We start from the raw sequence: 24,725 nt of genomic DNA, 5'->3' as shown, positions 1-24,725 counted from the left end.
GAACACTGTTAACAGCAAACAACCATGTTTTAGCATATTTTAACCACAGTATATTGACACAGTTCATTATGTAAACTGTAATCCAGAACATCATGTTATGCCTTATACATTTCCACAACGACAAAGCAATGCGACAAAGCAATGCAATGCGTAAGCAAAATTGGCATGAAGAAAGGTAGACTAAACAGATAAATTGACCTTCACATGCCTGTCCAAGCAGTATTTAAACAGCCTGATAGAGCACAAATAACAATTCTCTAATACTAAGACACAGAATGAAGACATCAATTACTGCGTATAAGAATAAATTATTTTGGTGACAATAACCAACGATAATTGTCTAAATCAATGACAAAGAAAGGTGATAGTTCTATATCACTAAAAAATACAGTAATTGTAGCTTTAACTAGACAATAGTGCAAAATGATATTCTGGCATCATTTTAGGTGTCGTAAAGCTTCAATGGAGCGAAATTCAAATAAAAAAATGAATGACTGAAACGTCATTTCCTTTATGCAAGCACTTGCTGTTAGTGATCAGGATCTGACTCTGATGATGTGTGAGAAACACAACTCTTGTGATATGAGCACCATTTGCTGTCATCATCTTCCTCCAGGACCTCCATGTCAGAAAGGAAACGATTCTCTGTAATTTTTAAAAGAATAATTTAAACAGGTATTTGATGAAAGGCCTGACTGCACAAACCGACAAAATGTATAGCCAACGCATAGTAGAGATGCAAGTAACACCCACATTATTACCCACATATTGCCTCGTGTTGACAAATAGATTTATCGATGAAAATTGGTCTCAGTCGAGTGAAAATCCCCTTGCTAGATTTTCCAGTACAGCTATCCGAGTCTTGTTAGGATACTCTGTATTACTACATGGATCAAAAACGATTTGGGAATAGCAATAGCATTTGTGCACCCGTTTACATCTTTCGCTGAATTTTGCTTAACGACGAACTGCTACACGTTGACGATGAGAACAGCTAAGTACAAATTTCAAAAAAGTATTTTAACTTAATCAATAAACAACATATAACTGAAATGTTTTAGAAGCAATTCCAATCTCTATTAGTGGCTTTTGAAAAATTGAGGGTTGTGTAAAATCCCTGTTGTCATTGTCGTTTGAAAGCCAATCTTAAAGCTAGTAGCTGGCACCGGACAGTGATAAAATTAATTTGAGATCGTTATAATAAACTACTTCAGTCGATCAAAAAAGGATCCATTTTATCTCTATCAACATAGGCCAACATGTTCATTCAGAAACGGCACATCGACTACACAGGTGACGCATTTCATCAATGTTTAGCCAGACCTTTAGCCTTACTTATTATACATGCGCAGATGCAATGCGGATGAGACATCTATGATACGGTAAAATTGTTCAAATGTTGAACAACAAAAAAAGTGTCACAGCATGCTGAGAGTTTCGAATGGTTCAGATTTTTACATGAATATCATTGACTTCTTCAAATCAAGTTTACATTAACAAATGCCAAGTAAGCCAACAAATAATTACTGCCGATATTTTTCAACTTACTTCCATAACCACCGGTAACGTATAAGCGTCCTGAAATCACTGTCGCTCCAGCATTAGATCGCGGACTTTGCAAGGAAGGTCCTGAGCACCATGTCTTTGTCTCGCAGTCATACATATCGACGGAATTCAATGACCTTGAGCCATCACTGCCTCCAAGAATGTAGATTTTACCTGCAACAGTTTCACTCTAATAAGATACCCCATGAATATTAAAGCTTGGTGGCATACTTCACATTTCTGACAGATTAGCTATCCTACTTGTCTGAGGCGGCCAGAATCTAAGCGCTTTTTAATCTTGGTGCCAAAATCGCTTGACAAAAACAATGAAAAAAAATAAATTACATCGAAGCGTCTTCCAACTCTTGAATTTAACCTTGGTGCGTTTAAATGCCCAAAAGAAACCTTGAAAGCTAAATTTATAACATATGTACCCCGTGAGAATGCCATTATAACAGTAATCCGCCAAACAATAATGAGCGATTACTTTTAACAAAAGCTTTGCTCATTACATGTAAGAAGATTAAAAAGATAATGTTTGATGGTCTTTAAACAGCAGGAAAAATGAAGCCTTCATTCCCTTGTTGGTCATCTATGAAGGCAACAAACAAACAGTTTAAATGTTATATAGTTTTATAGATTGAATGTTTATGAATATTGGCGAGGTAAATCTTACATTCTTATCAACTTACAACTGTATTAACATTGCTAATTTCTCTAACGGAGATCCAAACTTGGACCAAATAACAATATAATCACAATATAATCCTGATATAATCACAATATAATCCTGATATAATCACAATATAATCCTGATATAATCACAATATAATCCAGATATAATCACAATATAGCTGAGGCTGAACTCTTTCTAAATGATTTCCAATGCATTTGAAGTAGTTAAAAAAAGCAAGACACACTTGTGCTAAAGCTACTTTTATAAATGATTTGTGGTGATGAAATCTTATTTTTAAACAAATTGCCAAGGTGCTATTGAACTTTCATGATGAATTAGAAATTTTTTTTAAACGGGTGAAAGTTCCATCCCTAATGTGAAGCCATGCAAGCCTTAGCATAAGCACCTTTAAATACAGTTGCTGTGGCACCTCTCCTAGCCTGAGGCATAGACTTGGTAAAACTCCACTGGTCTTTCACCGGATCATAGACCTCTACTGTAGAAGAGCAATTCCAAGAATCTGTTCCACCGAATACGTACAGCATTCCTTTGTAACTGCACACAGCGCACTGTGACCGCCCTAACAATGATTAAAATTTTAATTGCTAAAATAACAAATATTCATAATAAAGAATAACAATGAATAATTATAAGGAAACTGCAATTCAATATATTGCCTGAAGTGTGAAGCGTGTAACGTCAAATAAATTAGGTATACTGTGGTTGCAGAAGACATGACGTTATGTATTTCCCTCACTGATTCTTCAATTATGTAGGCCCACATATGCTGGGCTTCACTATAGAAAACCATGTAACCTCATGCGACTAGCTGCTTGGCAGCAGAGCATAATAAATAACTATAACCAGTATAAATACAAGGATATTGGCTAAACCTTGGCCAATTTTTAGTCCTATCTATATAGAGCCGGCTTGCTGGTGACAGCCGAAGCTATGAGAATGGCAAGGCTAGTTCTCATACTTATTCACATATGTGCATGAGAAACAACTGACACCAGGAGTCAAATATGTGCATGAGAAACAACTGACACCAGGAATCACATATGTGCATGAGAAACAACTGACACCAGGAGTCACCTATGTGCATGAGAAACAACTGACACCAGGAATCACATATGTGCATGAGAAACAACTGACACCAGGAGTCACATATGTGCATGAGAAACAACTGACACCAGGAGAAAATTGTGCTCTAGAATAGCACAAATACCAAGAAAGCTACCAAATGGTAAGACGATTGCAGTAACACGCATAAATGTTTTGAATTGCAAAGATTTTCAAGTGATATCATTTGCATTCAAGTAAAACCAATGTAAACCATGGCAAATGACACTGTTCACTCACCTTCTTGTAAAGATGCTATTCGAGACCAGCTGTCATTGACTGGGTTGTAAACTTCACAAGACTTCTCAGCTCGCTGTCCATTGTATCCGCCGAGCATGTAGAGTTTATCATCTAGCGCTCCGATACCACATGATGACTGCAAGCGATGAAAGCACAACAATCAGAGATACCACATGACTGGAAGCAGAGCGTAAGTCAAAACTTAAAGTGACTTTCCTTAACCACTGTTGATTTCGCATATACTAGACCGAGTTCCCTAGTCGTTGTTCTTGTGAGTAGTGCAACAAGAATATAGTAAATAGCAGCTTTTATTATAACTAGTACCCTAGCGGTCCGGTGCACTGTGAAGATGGGCAAGCGTAAAAAGTATTTGCACTTTTATTCATGAACGCAAGAAAGCGGTCTAATGGCCCCGGTGGTAGTGTCGATCCAGGACACCGAAATCGCGAGTTCGAACTCTGTTGAAAGCAATCTTTTTTCTAACCTCTAAGCTTCGGCCAGACAAACGGGCATGGGTCTTATTATAGAAAAGACTAGCTGGAATGCCCGGCGTTGCATGGGTATTAAAAATCAGCTAATAAACAGTGGCAGGTGATGTAGTTGCCTGCCACTTGCCATCAGCCTGGCATATTGTCAATGGCTAATTTGAGTAAGCTAGTAACTGTATTGCTAAACTTACTAATAAGAGCTGTGAGAGCAAGCCTCAGTAACGTTGCGTCTTAACGCAGAGTCGCTATGCATATTTTACCACAGATAACGACTCATATCGCCCACCGGATCCGTTGCATCTCGCTTAGCTCAATGGGTTAGTTTATTACCTGGTAAACGGGAGGTTCCGATTTCAAATCTTCTACGATACAGATTTTTCATTGCCAGACACAAACCACTATAGCTGGACAGCCAGGCGATGCAAGGGCGGTCACAATGTGTTGTGTACAAAAGAACGCTGTACGTATTTGACGGAACAGATTTGTGGAATTGATTTCTACAGCTGTAGAGGTCTATAATGATCCTTAACCAAGATGTAAACATAAGAGTTACCTTGAATGACAACATATTACTCCTCTGTTTCCAGTCATTTCCATCAAAACACTCAATAGAGTTCAGTTCTCGTCGGCCATCTGAGCCACCACAGGCATAAAGCTTGTTCGCTACCACAACTCCATCAAACCTTCCTCGCCGACACCTCATGTTGGGAAGATGACTCCAGCTGTTGCTTTCAGGGTCGTAAGCTTCGACTGTGTTAAGGCACTCAGCCCTGTCATTGCCACCTTAAAATGATGATACCATGTGTGAAATAGAACGTACAATAAATATTGCTCTATAATAGTCGGCATGGACTGTTGAAGATAAGGCTTAGACAAAGGTGATAGCAATGAACGCAAACCATTGCCTGACCATGCATTGGTTTTTGGACTGCCTACTAGATACTAGAGCTTCACAATATGACGATGTTTGGTGGCGTTTTTAAGGTTGACGATTTGAAAATCACCACAATTTAAAAAGATATCCCAAATCATGTAAATTATATAATCGTGTAATGCCGATTTTTTCACACCTGACGATGTTCAGAGTGATTGATACCGGAACTAAAACACACGGACATGATAGCATCACAATAAGCTCATTCAGAGGCCATGGAACAAGTGCCCATGAATGCACATGGGCTCATGGATAAATGTTTCTAATTATCACACCAAACAGTTTCTTTTTATGTTGAAACATACAAAAAAGTATTGACCAAAATTTGCAAGTTTTTTTACATAACATAATATAGTATAACGATATGTCATGAATCGTCTATTTGCAAGAACAAAACTTCTAGTGATTTTTTGGAAATTGTGAAGCTCTACTAAATATATACACAATTATCTTGACTTCCTCTTGAAATGCAACACCCAACACTTTTACAGCAGTATAACGTTGTGACGAAAGGAGCGTTTATACAATTACTACTGTGACACATGTAGAAAATAGCACATAAGCAAAAAATCAAGACACTGGCGAAACAGAACTCAACTTACCAAAGGCTATAAGCTTGCCTTCCCAAGATGCCAAGCCGACCCCACAGCGAGGCTGGTTCATTTCAGCAAGAGGTTCAAAGCTGCTGACACTACTTTTTTGGTAGCATTCTTCCAGACCTCCTACAACCAAGAAGTACTTAGTAATACTGACTTTGTGTGTGTGTATATATATACACACAAGTATATTCAATAAGCGTAATAATGACTCTAGTGTCTTGCATAAAACGAGACAATCGCGTGACTACTTCATATGAACTCTAAATAGCAACTATAAAGAAGATAACTCCAAAAGACCCACTGAATATTATACTCACGTATTAACTTTAGGGAAGGAGATACAACAAAAGCTACTTTATACTTGTTTCTATTGAGAAATATGAAGGTTTCCCTTTAAACACTATATAGCCATTTCCTTTGACTGCATGCAGGTCCTATGACTGCATGCAGGTACTATGACTGCATGCAGGTACTATGACTGCATGCAGGTCCTATGACTGCATGCAGGTCCTATGACTGCATGTAGGTCCTATGACTGCATGCAGGTACTATGACTGCATGCAGGTACTATGACTGCATGCAGGTACTATGAATGAATAGTATGTCAGTCATATTGGATGATCTGAGAAGTGACCACATGCAATTTCACTTGTTAAGGTATAAACACACTAGGCGATATTTAGAGCGATATCCCGCTGCGTGGCGCTAATCTGTGCTAGAATTCACTCAGCCTGCTCATGCAGAGCGATAACGTTAGACTTTCTCTACACAACTTTATCGCTAGCGAGATGCATTTCGATTGGTTGGCTTTTACCAGAATGCAATTTTATGGCGGGTAATTATTTCTTATCGCTGTTCACCAACGTACAGCAGCGAAAATTTGCTATTTTGTTACAATTGAAACATCTTCAGAACAAACACTGGATTGTTCATAAATTTAATAATAGCACTCCCAGTCCTGTACACAATAACAAAAGAATTACAAAAATCCGATTTGAAAACCAACATTTGGAGTCAATCGTTGCGCAGGTTGACCATCTTGAGAACGATAAATATTTTAAAAAAACCACTACAAAATAAAATATGTATAAAAATAGTAAAAAATATTACAGCTAAAAATACCATAATCGTCTTTTATGTCTTCTTGTAGTGTAGGCAGTGTACAATCCGTGAAAGTGAGATAGGTTTAATAACAAATGCGTAGGTTGTTTACGTTGTCGCCTAGACGGCGCCATATTGACTACTCTAGATTTATTAACAACTCCGAAGAAACTAATGATACAAAATTTTATTGGCAGTTTGTGGGCGTGCCAATTATATCGCTTGCTAGTGAATCGCTCAAGTGTGTTTATGCACACGCCAGCGATATCTCTGCTTTCCTCATAACGCTCGCGATAAAATCGCCTAGTGTGTTTATACCTTTAGAGTTATGGGCGTACTTGGATCCTAATTTGATAATTTTATTTTAAAATTGTACTTATTTCTATTATTTCTGGTACAAATGTACGTGACAGCGATCATTGGTAAATAACGTAGTTTTTCACCTGCTTGTTCATCCTCTTCAGCTGAGCTGCCGGAAGAGCTGTTCACATAGTGGCCATTTCGGTTAAGAACAGACTCAGTTGAGCCGTATCTGTCACTAGTAGGCAAGAACATCATACGAACAGTCATGCTGTAGATGACACCATTGATACTGATAAGGAGGTTATGGGTTGAATCTAAAATACCGAAAACCCATAATTAGGAACTGTACGCAGGAATTGGACAAGTCCAAATATTATCGGGTGCTGAGATGCTAAAGGAATCAATAATGAAACCAAGAACAAGCTTTACAGAATCCCAGAGATGTTAGTTGCATGTGAGGCCTTTAAAATTCACCAACTGTTTATCAATGACATGCATTGCACAGTGTTTGTTCACTTTTCATAGTAGTGTGATATGGTTAAACAAGCTTATGAATTTTGGAATGCAATATCACTAATAAGACTCTGTGCAACGTACCGCTGGCCTCAATATGAGCTATGATGTCAACCAAGTTCTCACCGCTGCTTCTCTCTTTAAGAACAGCTCCATCAGACTACAGAAAGAGTGAATTGCAATCAGTAACAGCTCTACATGCCCACACCCTGCCAACTGGTCTCTGCAGCTCAATTACCCAAGCTATTGCTCACATGGAGCCTTAATCAATTATTTATATCAATGATCGGTGTATGTCTTAGTAATTGTCTTACTTGAAGTGAATCTTATATTTTCATAAAATTCACTTCAATACTATGATAGAAAAATTAGTTGACTAAAACACAATGAGATTTTTGATAAAAAACATGTGTTCAAATGAAAAAATATAGCAAACATCTGATTCGACCAACTTAAGATTCTAGAAAAGGAAGTTGTCATTCTTACATTAGGCTATACAAAATGAATAGCAAGACAATGAATATCATAAATAATATCATGTGAAGAGGAATCACTATTCTGTAGAAAAGAGGTAAGAAACAAACACAATAAAATGATGAACTAATAGCCAACCCCTTAAGAACTGATATTTGTCATCTAATATTGGATTTCAAAAGGTGTGAAAATAGGCAAGTTTTTAAAGGTCTTCTTGGTAAAGTAGCTGTGGACACAAAGAACAGTAAAATAGTATTTAGTGGACCTGATAAAAAGTGCAATGCTAATAATCATTATATTTCCATTCCTGAACATCAAATAAGTTGTGAATTTGTGCGAGCTGAGCTGGTCTGTATGACTAATGAGCTAATGAGTCCATCTGCTCATTATATTTGTATGCATCTAGGCCTAGCTAAGCTCTCAGCCTTTCATGGTAGATTACTACGCACCAAGTTAAAACTCCCAACTTCAGTGCTTTAAGGAGTTATCTTTCCTACGCCATTCACAAAAAGCAGGTTCAACACGGATGAATGTCATGATACGGAAAGTTTGTTTTACAAAAACGTGTTTATGCTATTTGCACACATGTAAACACTCGTAACTCGAGAGCATTCCAACGCATGACTCGTGTGCTGATGATAAGGGTACAAAGACTCAACGAGGATGGCTGACAAAAGAAATGCTAGTATTAGCGTAAGATTGCAAAAACCAAGGAGACAGCGAAAGCAGAAGAACGCCTGACATTATCATATCTTGGTTCTCTGATAACCAATAATATTTAACTGAAAAATGCTTGAAATATATTTAACAAGTTTGATGAAAGAAAAATTTTGTAATGAATCCTGGCGGTAAAGGCATTAGTTCTAAACTCACCAACGACTGATAGTGTTTTTTGTAAGTTTTAACATAGTCTTGAACTGCATTTGTCTTTGACATGCTTTCATCCATCTCTGACACAGTCTGTAAATGATTTTCCGCATCCAGAAACATGACATTCTCCTGAAAGACAAAACCTTGAATAAAAATCTAATAAACGTAGTTTATTACAGAGAATTGATAGACAATATATAATATATATAGGCCTAATACAAATATTGTATATATAATACAATATATAATGTAATATATATAATATCAAGATCGTAACTATACTACAAACAATAAAGATACTAAATTTAAACTAGTCTCTTCTCTCATGATCACCCACTACAGGCTCTAACTTTCACTCTTCTACAAGTAACGTACTACTAACAAATCAACCATTCCCTAATAATATACCGACTAGCCGTCTAGTTAGATTGTTTTCAAGAAGTTAGCAGTACAAATCAATCATATCATAAATAGCCTTGCAAGTCCTGCACCACTAATCATACAGATAATAGAAATACATAAAATGCGTTACATAATTTACGTCTACAGCTGGATACTTTAAACATAGTTACTCATAAACACCTGCTAAATATGGGACAGACGAATCCAAATAAGCACACACTGTCTCACTAGTCGAATCATTTTTTATAATCTAATCTACTTCAACAATCCAGGCTCAATAATGCCAACCCCAGGCACACAGTAATGATATGACATCCAACCACAAGTCAACCGCACACCCAATCAGTTTGGAGTAGAGTTACCCGTGGACCTCTCTATTATCTAAGAGAAACTAAAGTCAACTACGCTATTGTAGATTACCGAGCCATTTCTGGGCTCTGCCTTATTATATCAGTAAGCTCCAGTGTTTGGTATTAGTGTGTCTATCAACGAGACTATACCATGAATTTTGCTATCCCAGCTTCCAACAGCTGTTATCAATACCTCTTGCTTACAGAAAGAGCATTTATTGGTTTGTCAAGAAACTGAGCTACTTTTACCTTGTTTCAGGAATAACTCTTGTTTGCCCAAACCATTACTAATATAATCATGTTTACATGTTTATGTATTTGAACTTTGATATGTCTGACTGGCGGTCACCTTATCAGGTTTCGGTTGATATGAAAAGTTGCCCAACAGTTTGAAGATACTAGAGTTTAGTTACCCCACTGGTCTTTAAGAAGGTTATATATGTAACAGTCGAGAGACAGATGTCAGGTCTTGACCCTTTTTCAAATACCCAATATTCCTTTACAGCTTACTTCATGCCGTGGCCATGGTGTCAACTGATGGTGCAGAGGGATCAAAAAGGAACTCTGTTGGGAAGACGAAATGAGATTCCCCTATGGTTTTTGGGGCTCTAATGATGACAAGGAAGGTAGGTGAGCTGGAGTTATTCCAAGAGGGGTGAGAAGCAGGCCATACATGACAAAATAGTAAAGCAAATTACATGCTCGGTAAGGACTTGCATGTCCCTTGCCACATTGTTAGCCGACTGCGTCGTAACTACAGCCTCCGACCATGTCGAATCACCTTCCTGGCTGTTCAATGTCAGCAACCAATCAGAAATGAGCTTAGCCACGGCGTTAGAGTCGGGTCCTCCAATGACGCCACGACTGTAGCCTGTAGTAGATAGTTCACAGACACTGAGGCCCCGCCAACCCCCATTCCTTGCTCCCATAGCAGTTGGTAAACCCGAAGAAAACAAACTAGCATCCAAAATATAGCATGCAAAAGTAATAAACAACTTATATATTTAAACTAGCTGCTTTTGAGAAGGTCTAAAACAACCAAGTTGACCTTTTCAGGAAAACAGTTTAAAAAGCAATCAGAAACTCTACAAATATAAAACGATCTGCTTCATCTACTTAATGATCGTGTGATGATAAATTAGAAAGAACATATATTACATACTAACTTTATCCTTCACTATACTGGTATACTAATTTTGTGTAAAAGTATGAAAATCTGTTCTCAACTTGGTTGGTTCAGAGGTTATCATAATCTTCTGTTAAAGCTAACCAAGAGATATATTTTGTTTTCGCATGCAGGCCAGTAGAAATTTAGAGATGCAATCGAGCTAATTGGCAGACAGCCTAGCTAAGAAGAATAATGACGATAAAGATAGATAAAGATATAAGGGTACATCTACTCTCCTTACCCATTAATTTCATGTTGATGTGTGGCAAACTGAAGAAAACCTTTGTCTCTGTTATGCTTGTTAAGTTCTCCTGAATGAACTTGTTCACTGTCTCAACGAGGTTCACATCACTCTCTATTGACTTGCGAACATCTAGAATTTAGAGATGGTTTGAGGAACACATGCATTTGAGTGATGATAGATCCTAATGAAAGCACATAAATTATATAATTATTTTATTATATAGTTCAATACATCAGAGTTTTGGCTTTCGAATGAACCTATATTCAATACACAAAGAATAGTAGAACTATGAGAAAACAGGGTGTCACAAGTATGTCCTGCAATAAAACACTTGGTTGCGGTTCCCACAATGCGATGTAATAATTATTATTTAGCGTTACGTAGTCGATCCCTTTCGCTGCCGTTGAGGCTGTGCTTTTCTGTGACAACCTGTGCTGTTAAACCCAGAGAGCACTAATAATAAACTAAAATTCTAGATAATCAACAATGCCTGGAGATCTAACGCCTACCAATACAAACACATGTTCTGGGTTAATTAATTATGCTTCAATAAATGTACTGTCGTTGATAAAGGTAATGAAATCACATCGATTAAATTGTGACATGCGGTTGCTTGGCCCTAGGACTATATGTCCTAGGGGATCCCGCAATACTTGAAATTAATTAGTCTCAGTCGTGCCCCTCAAAATCACAATAAAATGAGAGGGCTAGTGCATATCATTGGGAAAACATAGTATGGTGCTTGGAATCTGAGTTATTTATCATAGAAATAATCTGTAAATGGAGAGCTAATGACACCGATTCCTTTGTCATCTCCATTGGTTCTCTGGATTGTCCTACCTTTGCCTTCCTCTAGCGTTATTATCGTAGTTGATAAATATAAGCGGAAAGCAATAAAATAAGCGGTAAGAGCACACAACACCGAATATGAAAAGTGTGATGTCAAAATTTTCGAGCCTATACCATTGAACATTTTTGCGACAGAGCTCTGGTGAAATCCTATAAACACCAACCAATGTTTGTCACACCATGTCAAACAACGGCTCATTCGAAAGCCAAGACTCTGATGTATTGAAATATATAATAACAAAATTCTGTAATTTATTTGTTTTAAGAAATAAGCTACTTCTCTAAAAAAGGATGTTCTTGAATAAATTAATGATGGCCTAGTTGCTGAAGTCTCTTGCTTAGCCTCACCGAATTCAAAGTGAATGTTACTGAGTGTGTGATCATAAGGAAAATATGATGACCTAAGGCTTCATGAACAAACACAGTGCAATACGTACAGAGATAACTCCTAAACATTTGAGCAGTCATATGAGTCGCAGCCAGCGATTGCCTTCACAATCGGAGTTGTTAAAAGAGCTATGACTAATTGAGCGCACAAGGAGACAATCCCATAAGCGCGTGAAGGCTTGATAAGCTCGCAAATTGAGAGTAGATATGACCAGACTAGATATGAGTGCGACATGTACAAAAAAGGGTAGAAGATGATGTGCTAAAACAAATCCTCAAGTAATTATGATTTCCTTACCAGAGCTAGTATGCCTATAGACTTGAGTGAAAGTAAAACAAAATGGCCGACGAGCTTTGTTAGACTGCTCAATTGAGCATACTAGTTACATAGTTCAATACGTTGGCACAATAGAGCTGAGTGCTTTGCCTGCTTACCTATGCAGTTGTATATATCTAGATGTTCGATAAGATATGCAGAGCAGGCAGTTACGACACCCTGGAACTTCAACTTGACTGCCGCCTCGAAAACGTCTTTCACCGTCAGCTCATTTAACTTGAGACTAAAAAAATGAGAGATATCCTGATTGATCTTGGTATTTACGTATCTCCAAAGCATTATATGGTTCCACTTTCAGGCATTTCCTTTGACATTGAATGAAAGGTTGCTTTAAGAACGAGACACCAAAGATAAAGTTGCTGTCACAGATGGTTACCCAGGGCCCAGGTGTTCAAATAGTTGCTTGGCAACGGTATTGAATGCCGCTGCGCAAATACAACTCAAGGGCTGAAAAAATACCCATTAACAATGCAACAATAAGCTCTACAAATGGTAAGTGCAAGAATTCCAAAAGGTGAAGCTTAAAGGAAGAAGCAGCAATTATGAATACAATGAATCCAATATCAATATCCTGAATGCTATGACATTTAGGGTAACAAGACTAGTGAATTAGGGGCTGTTATGAACTAGACAATGCTAAACACATAATGCAACATCACCAGTTTTACATGCATAGATAACTCCAAGCCTACCTTCCAGTGTAGGCGTAATCAAGGAGGACTTGAAAAGACTCCGGAGATATGTCCTTTACGTTGTATGTCTTTTTTGTGAGACTCTCGATACGAGGGTCTTGCTCAAACATTGCCATAAAGAAAGGGCTAACTGATGCCAAGACTGCTTGGTGGGCGGTAAACTCGGCTTGCTTCTTTCCAACCTAAAAATGATGGGATTGAGATCATAGATATACATGCATCATCTGGAGAGTGAGTGTGATCTGAATATTGACCGCAGTTGACCGAGATGAATAGATAATGATATAAGTTAAGAGGTCAATGCCTCTGGCCAATCTCTACAAGATGAAGTATTATAAACAAGAGATAGGCTGGTTAACTTTTCGGATGTTGAACTTGAAGAGTTGAAGGGAGATGAAGTTCCAGAAGACCTTTAGTAACTAGTCCTTATTGTATCATTACCCAGCTTTGATCAAAGATACATTTATTTCGCAGACTACACCGTGCAGTTGGTTTATTTTATCGCGAGGTTGACAATTGACCAGTCACATAGTTTTAAAAACCTTGTTGTAGGTAACTTGACTGCAGGTAAGCTTGTTTTAAAACTTGTTGTAGGTAACTTGACTGTAGGTAAGCTTGCTTTAAAACTTGTAGGTAGGCGGTGAACATGTGCAAACATGCGGACAACGTGAAGGCTGTTCAAAAAGGAGACTGGGGTATATTTGCACGCACAAGTTGGTAAATTTTACACGTGATGCTTTGCGAGTTATTCTCATGAATTCAGAGCACTTTTATCGTTCAACATAGCAGAAATGCTCATTTCGAGACAGTCTTTCATTGATGAGGGCTGCTGTTATGCTCGGAGGCTACAGCATTCAGATGAACTATCACAGACGAAGGACTTTGGTACACTCTCCTACATATCTTGCTCATGCTGTGAATTACATGTGAATCAGGTGTAATGCTGGGTTTATAAATACGTCTTTGAATAATTTCAACATTACACCAACACCGCAGTATATACATCCTCTAACTTTTCAACACTGGAGATCTAAGCTTATTCTTAAAAAATTGTATTATATTGCACAATGACATTTCTTTTTATGCCATGGTTTTAAGGACAAAAGAAAGATGTTCGTTTTTTCTGAGCTGTCGATAGGCACATTCCATTCGGCTCCCAAATTGATTAAGATGTTTAACGTTTCATGCTTAGTTTGAGAGTGAAAATAATGCCTTAGCTTGGATTGAGTATTTTAATGAGAGAAATTTATAATATATAATCAGATAATCAAGCCCTCAATGAAGTATTTAATATATTTAAATTCAAATTTTTAACCTCTTGTGCCAAGTTATACCAAGAGTTGCTTATGTACTCTGAATAGGAAAGTTATTTTTTCTGAGTTGCAAGTTTGTATTGAGTTGATTAATTTTCCTTCACACTTTTATATCAATAAAAATATTGGTGAAGGTGAGTCTTTAATACGGTTAAATAGATGGCATTATGAGTAGCTTAAAATATGTTGCATTTATAGCTGAATAAAATAGATCAATAGAAAGAAGACGACTCCAGCTGTGAGTCGATAGGAGACATGAGACAAAACGTTTCTTTGTTCTAGTACTAGCAGATCTGAAGACAATAATTTTGAGTGTTTTTTAAAAAGTGGTTGATGCTAGGGGGCTAACAACCGCAGAGACTTATGAGTGTGTATGAGTGAAGAATTACAAGACAAATTTCAAGTACATCAGCAGTTAGAATTTCTGGGAGAGATATATGCATTTACGCTTCATGGAAGTTTCTAGAGCCAACCTTTAGGTACCCTATATAAAGAATAGAATGTGCAGTTATTTAAAGCTTTGAAGTTTATATAACTATAATATGACACTAGATATAAAGCTAAATATCCAGGAAGAAAACAAGTAACAAATATATACATTTTCAATCAACAGAGTATCTCAATGATAGAGAAAGCATCTTGAGAGACTCTTTTGATATGGAGGAGGTAAGATGGTCACGTCTCCAGTTATTTATATATAGGAACTACATATATAGGCCTTAGATGCCTAGCGTCGATAACCTGCTGCGTCCCAGCTCCTTCGCTATATGCCAGCTTTATCAAGAGTACTATTTTTGTCTTTATCACTGGGCGGTCACCTTATCCTTTCAGTAAATAGCTAGGAAACATGCCGACGGACGGCTCCGCGCTATTGAATGTCGACTCCATTAGTCACTCAAGCTTTCTGCCTACCCGGCAACATCACCAAGTGGAAATGTCTATTTTTATTGTGGTCTTGAAGTGACAAATACTTTACAGATCCGCAAATGTGCTAATCAACACAAGGCTGCTAACTGTATCTTGCAAACTAACCGTGCCATGAAAACATAGTAACTGTCCAAGTTTCTTGTGTGTAAAAGGAGAGGTATAGCACTGAAAGAACTTACCCTGAGAATACAGTCACACAGCTGTCCGGCTTGCCGCAACGTGTGCATGCTTGAAAGGATGTTAGAAGCGAGCTGGTTGTCTGTATATGTTTCACATTCAGCCTGTGGCTGATCTGGTCTTTTAGCAAACTGTTCGTCATCCATATTTGGTACGCGATGGTCTTGAATTTTCATATTTCTATATGTGAATGTTTATACCTGTAAGAAAACAAAATATGCCAAAACAGAATCCAAAGGGCAGGTTTTATGGAAAAACACAAGCGACTCTAATTGTATGCAAATGCTTTTGAAAACAAACCAATACTCATGTTTGATTTCATGGTTCCAACAACAGAATGAAAGACAATGTCTACCACCAGTACAGATAATTTCTATAACTCCCACGACAACTATTTGGCCATCTTGACCGCAGCCTTGTAAACAGATTCAGTTATAACATGACTGACTGATTAACACGCCATTGGCAGCTGTTAACCAGAAAAGGAGAGCTAGAACAGATTATTTGATCAACCCTAAATATATGTTGCACGTCAAGGTTGCATGTAATATAGATCTTATCATCAAACATTTTGTTTTTAGCCTCAAAAAAATTGAGAAAAATTAAAAAAGCAATGAAAACAAGTGCTGTCTAGTTGAATTGCAGTGTTTGAAAAGCAAGCTCAGGTTTTCCGAGAAAAAAGTAAAAACATACAGTAAAAGTCCGTTTCTATGACAAAATTTACAAACACAAAATAATGCCTTGATACTTTTTGAACTTTTAACATGCACAAAGTAATTCCAACCATCAAAATGGCTAAGTGACAGACGCCAAGCTTAAATAACTGGCTAAGAAGTAGTTATATATCCTGAGATAAAACTAAAATGAAAGATAAAATAACTAAAATGCTGATAGCAAAAACTATGAAGCATCAGCAACCTACCTCTAGGAAAAGCTGAATAGCTACTGACTGGTCCCTTATGAACAGCAGGCAATGAACTCTGATTCACACTAAACACAACTGCTTTAGTTACACCCTTTTAACCCAATCATTCACTCATGCAATCTGATTGGCCTACACACAGAAAATAGAAAATTGCGCGGCAGTTCAATGACTACAATGATACACATAAAAGCAAAAACATGCCCGATGCTCCATTCAGTATGCAGATTATAAGTCCATTTCACGATAATCATATTAGTTCCGAATTATTCTAATATTTGAATCGCTCATTCACTGCAAATGTCAGAAGAAAAATATTTCCTGAGAGAATGCTGCACTCTTGAGCAAGTCTATATTACATAATATATGATATTGCATAAGAGAAGATTTGTACTCAGTGATAATTACCAGGTGCAAATCGCTAGCTAGTCTCCTACATACACGCTACTTTAGTACTGTTCCATTACACCCAACATTCTGGCACCTTACAAGAAATATTATTGTGATATAAGTAATACATTTTAACATAAACAAGCAATTACATACATATTTGTATTCTCTGACATGGCAACAAGCTAAACCTGATTAGCCTAAGCTGTTTGGAAATGTGTGAAAGAAAGTGCTTACGTTTCATGTTGTCCCTGCCTGACAACACATCACATCACAACAGGTTGATGATGTAATTTCACACTATATTACAGCAATAGCATTGGCTACGCTGATATCTCAATCTTAAAATAGTTTACTAGTGATAGCCTTGGTGTCTTATTTCAAAAGTTCATGATGTGAGAGGGGAGGATTACGACTCAAACATTAATAACAGGCGACTCAAACATTAATAACAAGCGCCATTTGAGGTTTTAGACAGAGCAAACTGCAATATCTATTATCTGGAATAACAAAAAGACAGGTTTCGTGAGTAGAAGCTGGCATATCACGAGCTGGCAGTAATAAACAAGATTCAAAGATGTGACTCAGGGAGCGTGTGAACGGGTCAAACCGCATGGGCTATTCAATCTGTTTATGAGCTATATTTATAACAGGCGTTATTAGTTATTAACAACTTTAAAAGCGTGGCGTAAAAAAACAACAGCTAACATATTAAAAACAGTACTTGGCTCATAGAGAATCGAGCGCTAGTAATTACTCTCATTTACCACTAGCTTTTCCAATTATAGCAATTAGATTTCTAGTTCCCATTGAGAATCAGCTCTACATACAGACTTATACCAAAAACGTCAGCAATGCTTTCAAAAGTGCTATTTTTGGCTGTCGAAAACAGTCATTGTTCACCAATCCATGTTTGCCCAAAACATTGTTACAGTAATGCTTCGTCGATATATAAAAAGGCACACACTAAATACTCCTACGGCATTTACTCTTCAAGGAACTGGTGCAATAAGGGAGTGGTGGAATAACATTTTAAGTGCTGCAAGCAATGTCAAGAATGCAACCATGAGTTATAATTTCTACTGCTGATATTATTTTCAGTTTACTATTATAAACTACATTTCATGTAATTATAATTTAAAACTAAAGTATGTTGACATATATGTAAAATGTGTTAGATGGTTTATTCATTCACGAACCTACTTTTGGTTCAGCATAAACATGGGCGAGAATTTATCGAAAACAATATGTCATGTCTTTCAGGAAGTTACGCATTCTATGAAATATTTTATCAGAACATGGAAGCTCTATGAATGAGGCTTTTGCAATGAGAAAAATGAGTAATAGAAAAGTTAAAGTAGTACTTCTGAGTCAGACTTCTTCAAAACAAGTTAAAAAATTACGGCAAGGGCGAAGGATTTGACTACAAAAATTGACAACATGTAGTGCTTATGTTGCTCAATGAATGTGGCCACTGAAACCTAAAGTAGTAGTCTAGTCATGTGACACAAAAGTTTATCAAAACCACGCAATCTCCATGGTATAATAGGTTTGCGCTCAGCAATTTGAAGGTACATCTTTTTCTACATGAGTTTGAAAGCTAATGCCGCCAACATACCCGCTCGCATTCGTGTAAAAAAGCTGTGATAGTCGCAAGCCAAATAAACAGTCGTATGATGCATAAATAAATGAAAAAACTTTAGACACTGAAAGACCAGCATGGTGCGACTAAAAAACATTGGTAGAACCTAACATTAACCCTTACACAAGCAAGTTTTTTTGGGCTATTTGAGACCCCCTATCCAGATTAATTTATCACAAATTGCTTTAAAAAATCATTGATACACTTTTATTTATGATATTGTAAATGTGTAATATATTTTTATTATACAGGTAAATACAAATAAATATTTATGTCAAATTCTTATACAAGTGTATCTCTAGCTATAGTAATTTTGGAAGCATTTGCCCTTGCAGAGGCCTACACCACAGTCTTGTCATCCTGTGCTTATTATTGTTCCTCTATAGCTTTGCCTATAGCCTTTGGAGGACGCCATGACAGTAGAAGAAAGTTGTTGCACTCTGGGAAAATATTCAGAAAGCAGTAACAGAAGCATAAACAAGCTACAAACAAAAATCTCCATTTTATTCAAATTATACGTTTTTAATTCGGATTTTTCGTTCGTTTAGTATTGCAAAAACGATCATTTTTTTTCTCAAACCGACTAATTTTTTGGTTGCTAACAGAGACCAATATATTCTAGTTTACTATTAGTAAAAAATTAAATAAAAAAACACAATAAGCTCACCAGAAATCAATTTATAAAAAACCGTTCGCGTGCCGACATAATAGTCGCTCTGCCCATTGCCGTCAATATCGCGAAATGACAATAATGTCACTATGGCTGCAAAAGGGTTAATACATTTTTGACCATTTAACGCTACCATGCGGAAAACTCTTAAAGTTGCCTAGAGTAACCTTGCCTTTACAAAATTGGATGAATACACGGACAATGCTTGGTACGATCATCAAACTATAAGGCCAATGAGCATCTGACTTGCTGCAGATGCGTAAGGGATATTAGCTCTAAGCTCTCTCAACACGCGACTTCAAACACAAGTACTTCAATTCGAGAATCTATTGCCGCAATGTTTTACATTCTGTGAAAAACGATTCCATATTTCGACACTATTTGACAATATCTAACGCATAGGCATAATGCTTTGGGCATTCGCAACCATTAGGGCTAATATGGTACCAAATTCAAAATATTTGGGAACAAGCTATCAAATTACTGACTATTTTAACTTAGAAACATGGAAAGCATTACAGACAACACTGGAAACAGGATCTATGTCTAGCACAAGTTGAATGGTCTGTTGTATGTTTTGACTCAATACCAGTGGCTAATGACCACCATCCAAATTCGAATGCTGGACTTCATGGAAATGTACAATCCTGCACGCAAGGTGTGACACTGTCAAGGGTACAATCTATTTGTCACGTCTGGCCAGTCGTGACAAATATATTGTACCCTGGTCAGTTGAGTTCTAAATTTTGATTGACAAATTTCATTGATAAGTTATCAATATTTGGCTTTTGCTGTCAAGGCAACACAGGGTCGCGACCGGCACCTGCACCTGCACAAAGTCCAATGAACTAATAAAAGAATATTTGGACAACAGTGTTGGTTGAAGTGGCACTAGGTGGTACCACCTATGGCTAGTGCCCTATGGCTAAAGGTAAGAAAAAACTCCTCTTCCACGCAGGCAGTGATAAAAGCGCTGATTGGTTCATCACTGATATGGCATCAACATTAGGTCCAACATGATGGTGCTTGTTCTGAGCTCTTTCGCATTATTCACATCATATAGACTGTCTGGTAGTACTGACCGCACATTGTGCGATTGGAATTTCATAAATGCTAGGCTTTCTATTACATTAACAAAAAACTGACACGCAAAAAAATTGAAATAGGTCAACAAGATACAGTACCAGCAGTAAGGTGTCATTGAAAATTGTGATTTCGCAAGTCATTGTGAAAAATTGCATTGGCAATAGTCACCAACAATGTAGCCACCCAGTCCGTACTACTAAGCGCTTTATATTTGAATTTTTTTTTAATTGTTTACTATATTTTATGTCTTTTTATTCAAAGGACAACAAGTGGTAAAACTATCATAAAACCTTTAATTGAATGCCATGACAAAGTTGTATTTTTCAACCCATCCCACATAATGGCAGTCAAATAGATGTGGCTTTCAATTAAAGGGTGGCACTTTATTTTACAACACTTCTCCTATAGTGGCGCTCAAATAGAAGTGAAGTTCAAATAAACGTGGAGTTCAAATACAGAATTTATGGTATACTGAACTTGTTTGAGCAAAGCATTGTTAACTAGCTAAACTTCAAACTAGAAACTTTTTATTTTAGAAAGACAAAGAGTGGTTTTAGTAGTGACAGATGCTTCAGTACAGTTGTGACTTGAGATAGCAAGAACCTTAAAACATCTAGCTTTCCATAAGTGCCTTTACAAGCCATAGACCATTGGCAAAAAGCTACTTTTCCCACTAACTTGAATTTATTACAATTTGATAACCAATTCGACGATGAAATAAATTCGGATTTAGGTTTTCTGTATATCAGTTGTGCAGATTTTATGTTAATGGACATGTTGGGCTCATGGTTCAAAAACAAAACAGCGATATGGTTTCATTTGGCATTCAACCAATTTTACAGCAATCAACCTTAAAAGTTATGACTCCCTGAAGAGCTAAGACTATTAAAAGCAAGTTGAGAAATTTCAACACCCATAGAACATATATTTATAGCCCATTCCATTAGCAATTGAAGCATAAACATTCGATGAATGCAAATTCTGTTAAAAACATGCAGAAATCTAGGACCCTCTCCCATGTTCTGTGCAAACAATGCATGCAATCAGCTGTTGATATAAAGAAGTCCAGGCTTTCAACTAGATTTATGAGACAAGCAAATGTCATGACAGGAAAGTAGTGGTAAAAGCTGATGAATGCAATGATAACTCGACAATTCTTTCATTAGATTAACGATTTCATATCAGTTGGTTAATGTATTTGCATAGCAACCGGGGTGCCTGGGATATCACTATCGTTTCAATTGCTCCATCAGCTGTTAGACTCGTGATTCAGCTTCAGTCGGTTCATAGGACCACATTGTTTATTGTATTCAATACACAGTATGGAGTGATTCAGTTACAATGCTTTTATAATTCTTTTCAGATATCACGCTAAGAACTTTCTTTTGTGGAGGTGAGGCCTATCATCAAGTCTTAGCAGAAGTTTATAATCCATGTTGCAATATGGCCAACGCGAGTCTTTTAAAAACGAGTTTCATGTTAGGTTCTATCACCGATCATTGATTTGGTTTAGTTCTTGTAACACCAAACAATTTTTATTAAGACTGACAATTGTCCCACAATCAGCTGTTCACAAAATATACCTAAAATGCAAGAAATCCTTACAAACTACACCTTGAAAACTGCAAGTCCTATTAACTACAGATAGAAATCTTTTAGCATGCATCTTTGCTTTGGATTTGGTTGTACGCCCATGACCACTGCGCAACCACAAACCATTCTGTTTGGCCATTTTATAGTAAAGCACAGTGTTTAAATACTGCCTAAATATTTAATGCATGATAGAATCAGCAGTGAGCGTGTGATTTATCATTTTTACCTTTTGTTGGTTAGTAAAGATTAATTGCTCAATGATTGTTCGGGATATGATTTTGGGAATCAACCTAAATCACTATACCAGAATAATGCATTAGCTAAATTAATCAGGACTCAAGCGATGCAAAGGAGCCAAATAACATGCAATTAAATGGCTACTGCTACCATCAAAGAGTATTACCACCTGTGCCACAGGAAAGTCTCACGCTATGTAGCTACAACACCTCTTAAAACTATGCTAAATAGAAGCCATAAGCTTCATGTTAATGCCTATCCAAATTAAATATCTTTAAATGCTAGCATAGAGTACTAAGTTCTCATATCTATGGGAATATATCTTAGATGTATTGAACACAATTGAGGTACAACAAGACTTAAACAAAGCACAAAGATGCAACAAGGTTCATTGGTTCTGAAATATTCATCATAGCAACTAGGCCACACTCTCAAACAGTGTGGGCGTAATGACAGGTCATGTTCAAACACAACCCACACCCACTATGTAATGGGAGATGTCACATAACACACATTTAGAACATGATCTAGTACCTTTCTTTGTTTTTTACAAGTAGAAAACAACTTAGGTTAACATTTAACCATCTGAAGATAATTTTGCATTGATCAGCTAAGACTATATATTTAAGCTTATCAGGTCATCACACACCATGAGCGGACAACTCTTGTATTACTTCGTATTATTACATACAATTTTGCTTAATACTTTATTTTCATTTCATGTGTTAGCGGTTTTAATTGCCATCGCATTTCAAGATGAAATGAGCTAGGCGGCCGATAACCAACACTAAAGTTTTTAAAGCACAAGCGACTTTATCTAAGTCAAGTTACTTATAAAACTCAAAGATCTACCACTAGATGGTTTGTAATGTAATAATGCTATGAACAGATTTTCAGATAAATGTTAGTGTTGTTTTCATGCCTTTATATGAACACAGATGCTACCCAGTAACTTAGTTTCATCTCTTATCTTTGATATGATATTCAAACAACAGCTGCATAGGTTTTCTCTCCCTTCCAACCTTAGCAAATTGTACAAAATCAACCACCTTTCAATACAGAAAAGACCAGCCTTGCAAAATGAAATGCTAAGCTGACCAACATCGGAGACTCACCTACTGAGCAAACTTCCTCGTACCTTGTCCCGTTTAGTGAGCATGGCAGCGGGTGTACAGTGGTTTGTTATGGCAGCGCGCAGTGACACCTTGTAATAACAGCAACAGCAGCGACAGTGTATTCAGCTAAAGAATGAGACCGCGGCTGACCGGCGCTGTTTGAGGTGCTGTTTGACGTAGTTTAGTTTCAATCAATAATTTCTATAAGCCTCAGGCGAGCCACTAGCCATGCCTACTCATACGATATAATTAACTCTAGCCTATTGAATGTTTACATTATAACTATAACCCCATGATTATTTATATGAAAGAGAATACCAGAGATTGATATTCCTTCAATAACTAAATAAACCATTGTGAAGGCCTTATTCATTGCAGCAACCAAGTCTGGCCTTAGTGGAAATGTGGCTTACATTGATTACCAAATAGTCTCGAACTATACAACTATGCAACAACTCCTCCAAAGATATGCTTATCTATGGGGCCTAGTTGATCTAACCAAGACATAACTAGAGGACATATTAATTCTACTCCAAACGGCGCAACTGTGTTTAATATTGTAATATTTATGAAGATACAGAACCCTCTATGAAAGTTAGCGTAGAAGAATTGCAGCGGTATTCACAGCATTGCCGACCAACAGTCTGCGTAATTACCCGTAAATATTTAGATCCGGAAACAGATATTTTGAGTTGGTCTGCCGTCTATATATTTCTGAAGTTTCATTCAATCGCAGAGCATAATAAAGGTCTGTCTGGTTTTACAAATAAGGATGTTTGGAATACAGGTTACAGATCTCTGAAACCAGATTATAAATTTAGCCATGTCAAACAGCCATTATTTACAGGATGTAGCCTATCGCTATAACAGAGATTTGAGCTAGTGCATCCAACCAGACACCTTATTAATACAGGATTTATGCGATGATGCAAAGCAAGTGAACACTGATCTACTGATAACAATTAACCATTGTCTGACATTTTTGACATATCTTGAGAAGAGCCACGGAATACAAATACAAGGATAATTAGGAATTAATCACAGAAGCCAACTACAAAATACAAACATTGGGTTCCAGTAATCTAGGCCCTCATTTTTATGCATCTCCTAAGCACAGCTTGCAGGAACACCACCACAAAACTGTACATATTTATGTATCAGAAGCATTGCATAGGGCGTCGTGTGCCAGAACAGAACAGTTTCAATTAGACATGAGCATGATGGGTTGTGTTCATAATAGTGCTCACTTTTACGAATAGTGCTCACTTGAGAAAAATATGTTATATAAGGGTGTGTAAATCACACCGATATCGACTGAGCATGGACTTTTTGTGTTCTGGTATTTGTGATTGCTATCAC

The 24,725-nt window shown here is 37.1% G+C and overlaps 1 protein-coding gene across 3 annotated transcripts; it reads right to left on the bottom strand.

Moving 5' to 3' along the window:
• Window positions 1-27: 27 nt before the first annotated feature.
• Window positions 28-23,513, bottom strand: LOC137408270 (influenza virus NS1A-binding protein-like). 3 transcript variants are annotated; one of them, XM_068094724.1, is made up of 15 exons: window positions 23,367-23,513; window positions 15,714-15,911; window positions 13,295-13,476; window positions 12,701-12,825; window positions 11,027-11,158; window positions 10,316-10,488; window positions 8,869-8,994; window positions 7,606-7,681; window positions 7,149-7,322; window positions 5,608-5,727; window positions 4,625-4,854; window positions 3,584-3,719; window positions 2,628-2,801; window positions 1,549-1,719; window positions 28-645 (listed from the first exon to the last, which is right to left on the bottom strand). In XM_068094724.1, the coding sequence occupies exons 2-15, from the start codon at window positions 15,885-15,887 to the stop codon at window positions 530-532; spliced, it is 2,109 nt and encodes a 702-aa protein (XP_067950825.1). In that variant the 5' UTR covers window positions 15,888-15,911; window positions 23,367-23,513; the 3' UTR covers window positions 28-529. The 3 variants fall into 3 exon arrangements, with proteins under 3 accessions (XP_067950825.1, XP_067950826.1, XP_067950824.1); XM_068094725.1 differs by lacking the exon at window positions 23,367-23,513 and adding an exon at window positions 17,042-17,058; XM_068094723.1 differs by lacking the exon at window positions 23,367-23,513 and adding an exon at window positions 16,634-16,731.
• Between the last annotated feature and the right edge of the window lie 1,212 nt (window positions 23,514-24,725).

The sequence above is a fragment of the Watersipora subatra genome, chromosome 11 (assembly GCF_963576615.1).
Source record: "Watersipora subatra chromosome 11, tzWatSuba1.1, whole genome shotgun sequence".
NCBI lineage: Eukaryota > Metazoa > Bryozoa > Gymnolaemata > Cheilostomatida > Watersiporidae > Watersipora > Watersipora subatra.
This window is presented reverse-complemented; position numbering and strand designations above follow the sequence as displayed.

Bases quoted from the DNA above. Each gene is read 5' to 3' on its own strand.
- LOC137408270 (XM_068094724.1), bottom strand. From the start codon at position 15,887: ATGAAAATTCAAGACCATCGCGTACCAAATATGGATGACGAACAGTTT. The intron at 12,826-13,294 runs GTAGGCTTGGAG...TCATTTTTTTAG, and splicing joins GATTACGCCTACACTGGAAG to TCTCAAGTTAAATGAGCTGA. The intron at 646-1,548 runs GTAAGTTGAAAA...TAAAAATTACAG, and splicing joins CGTTACCGGTGGTTATGGAA to AGAATCGTTTCCTTTCTGAC.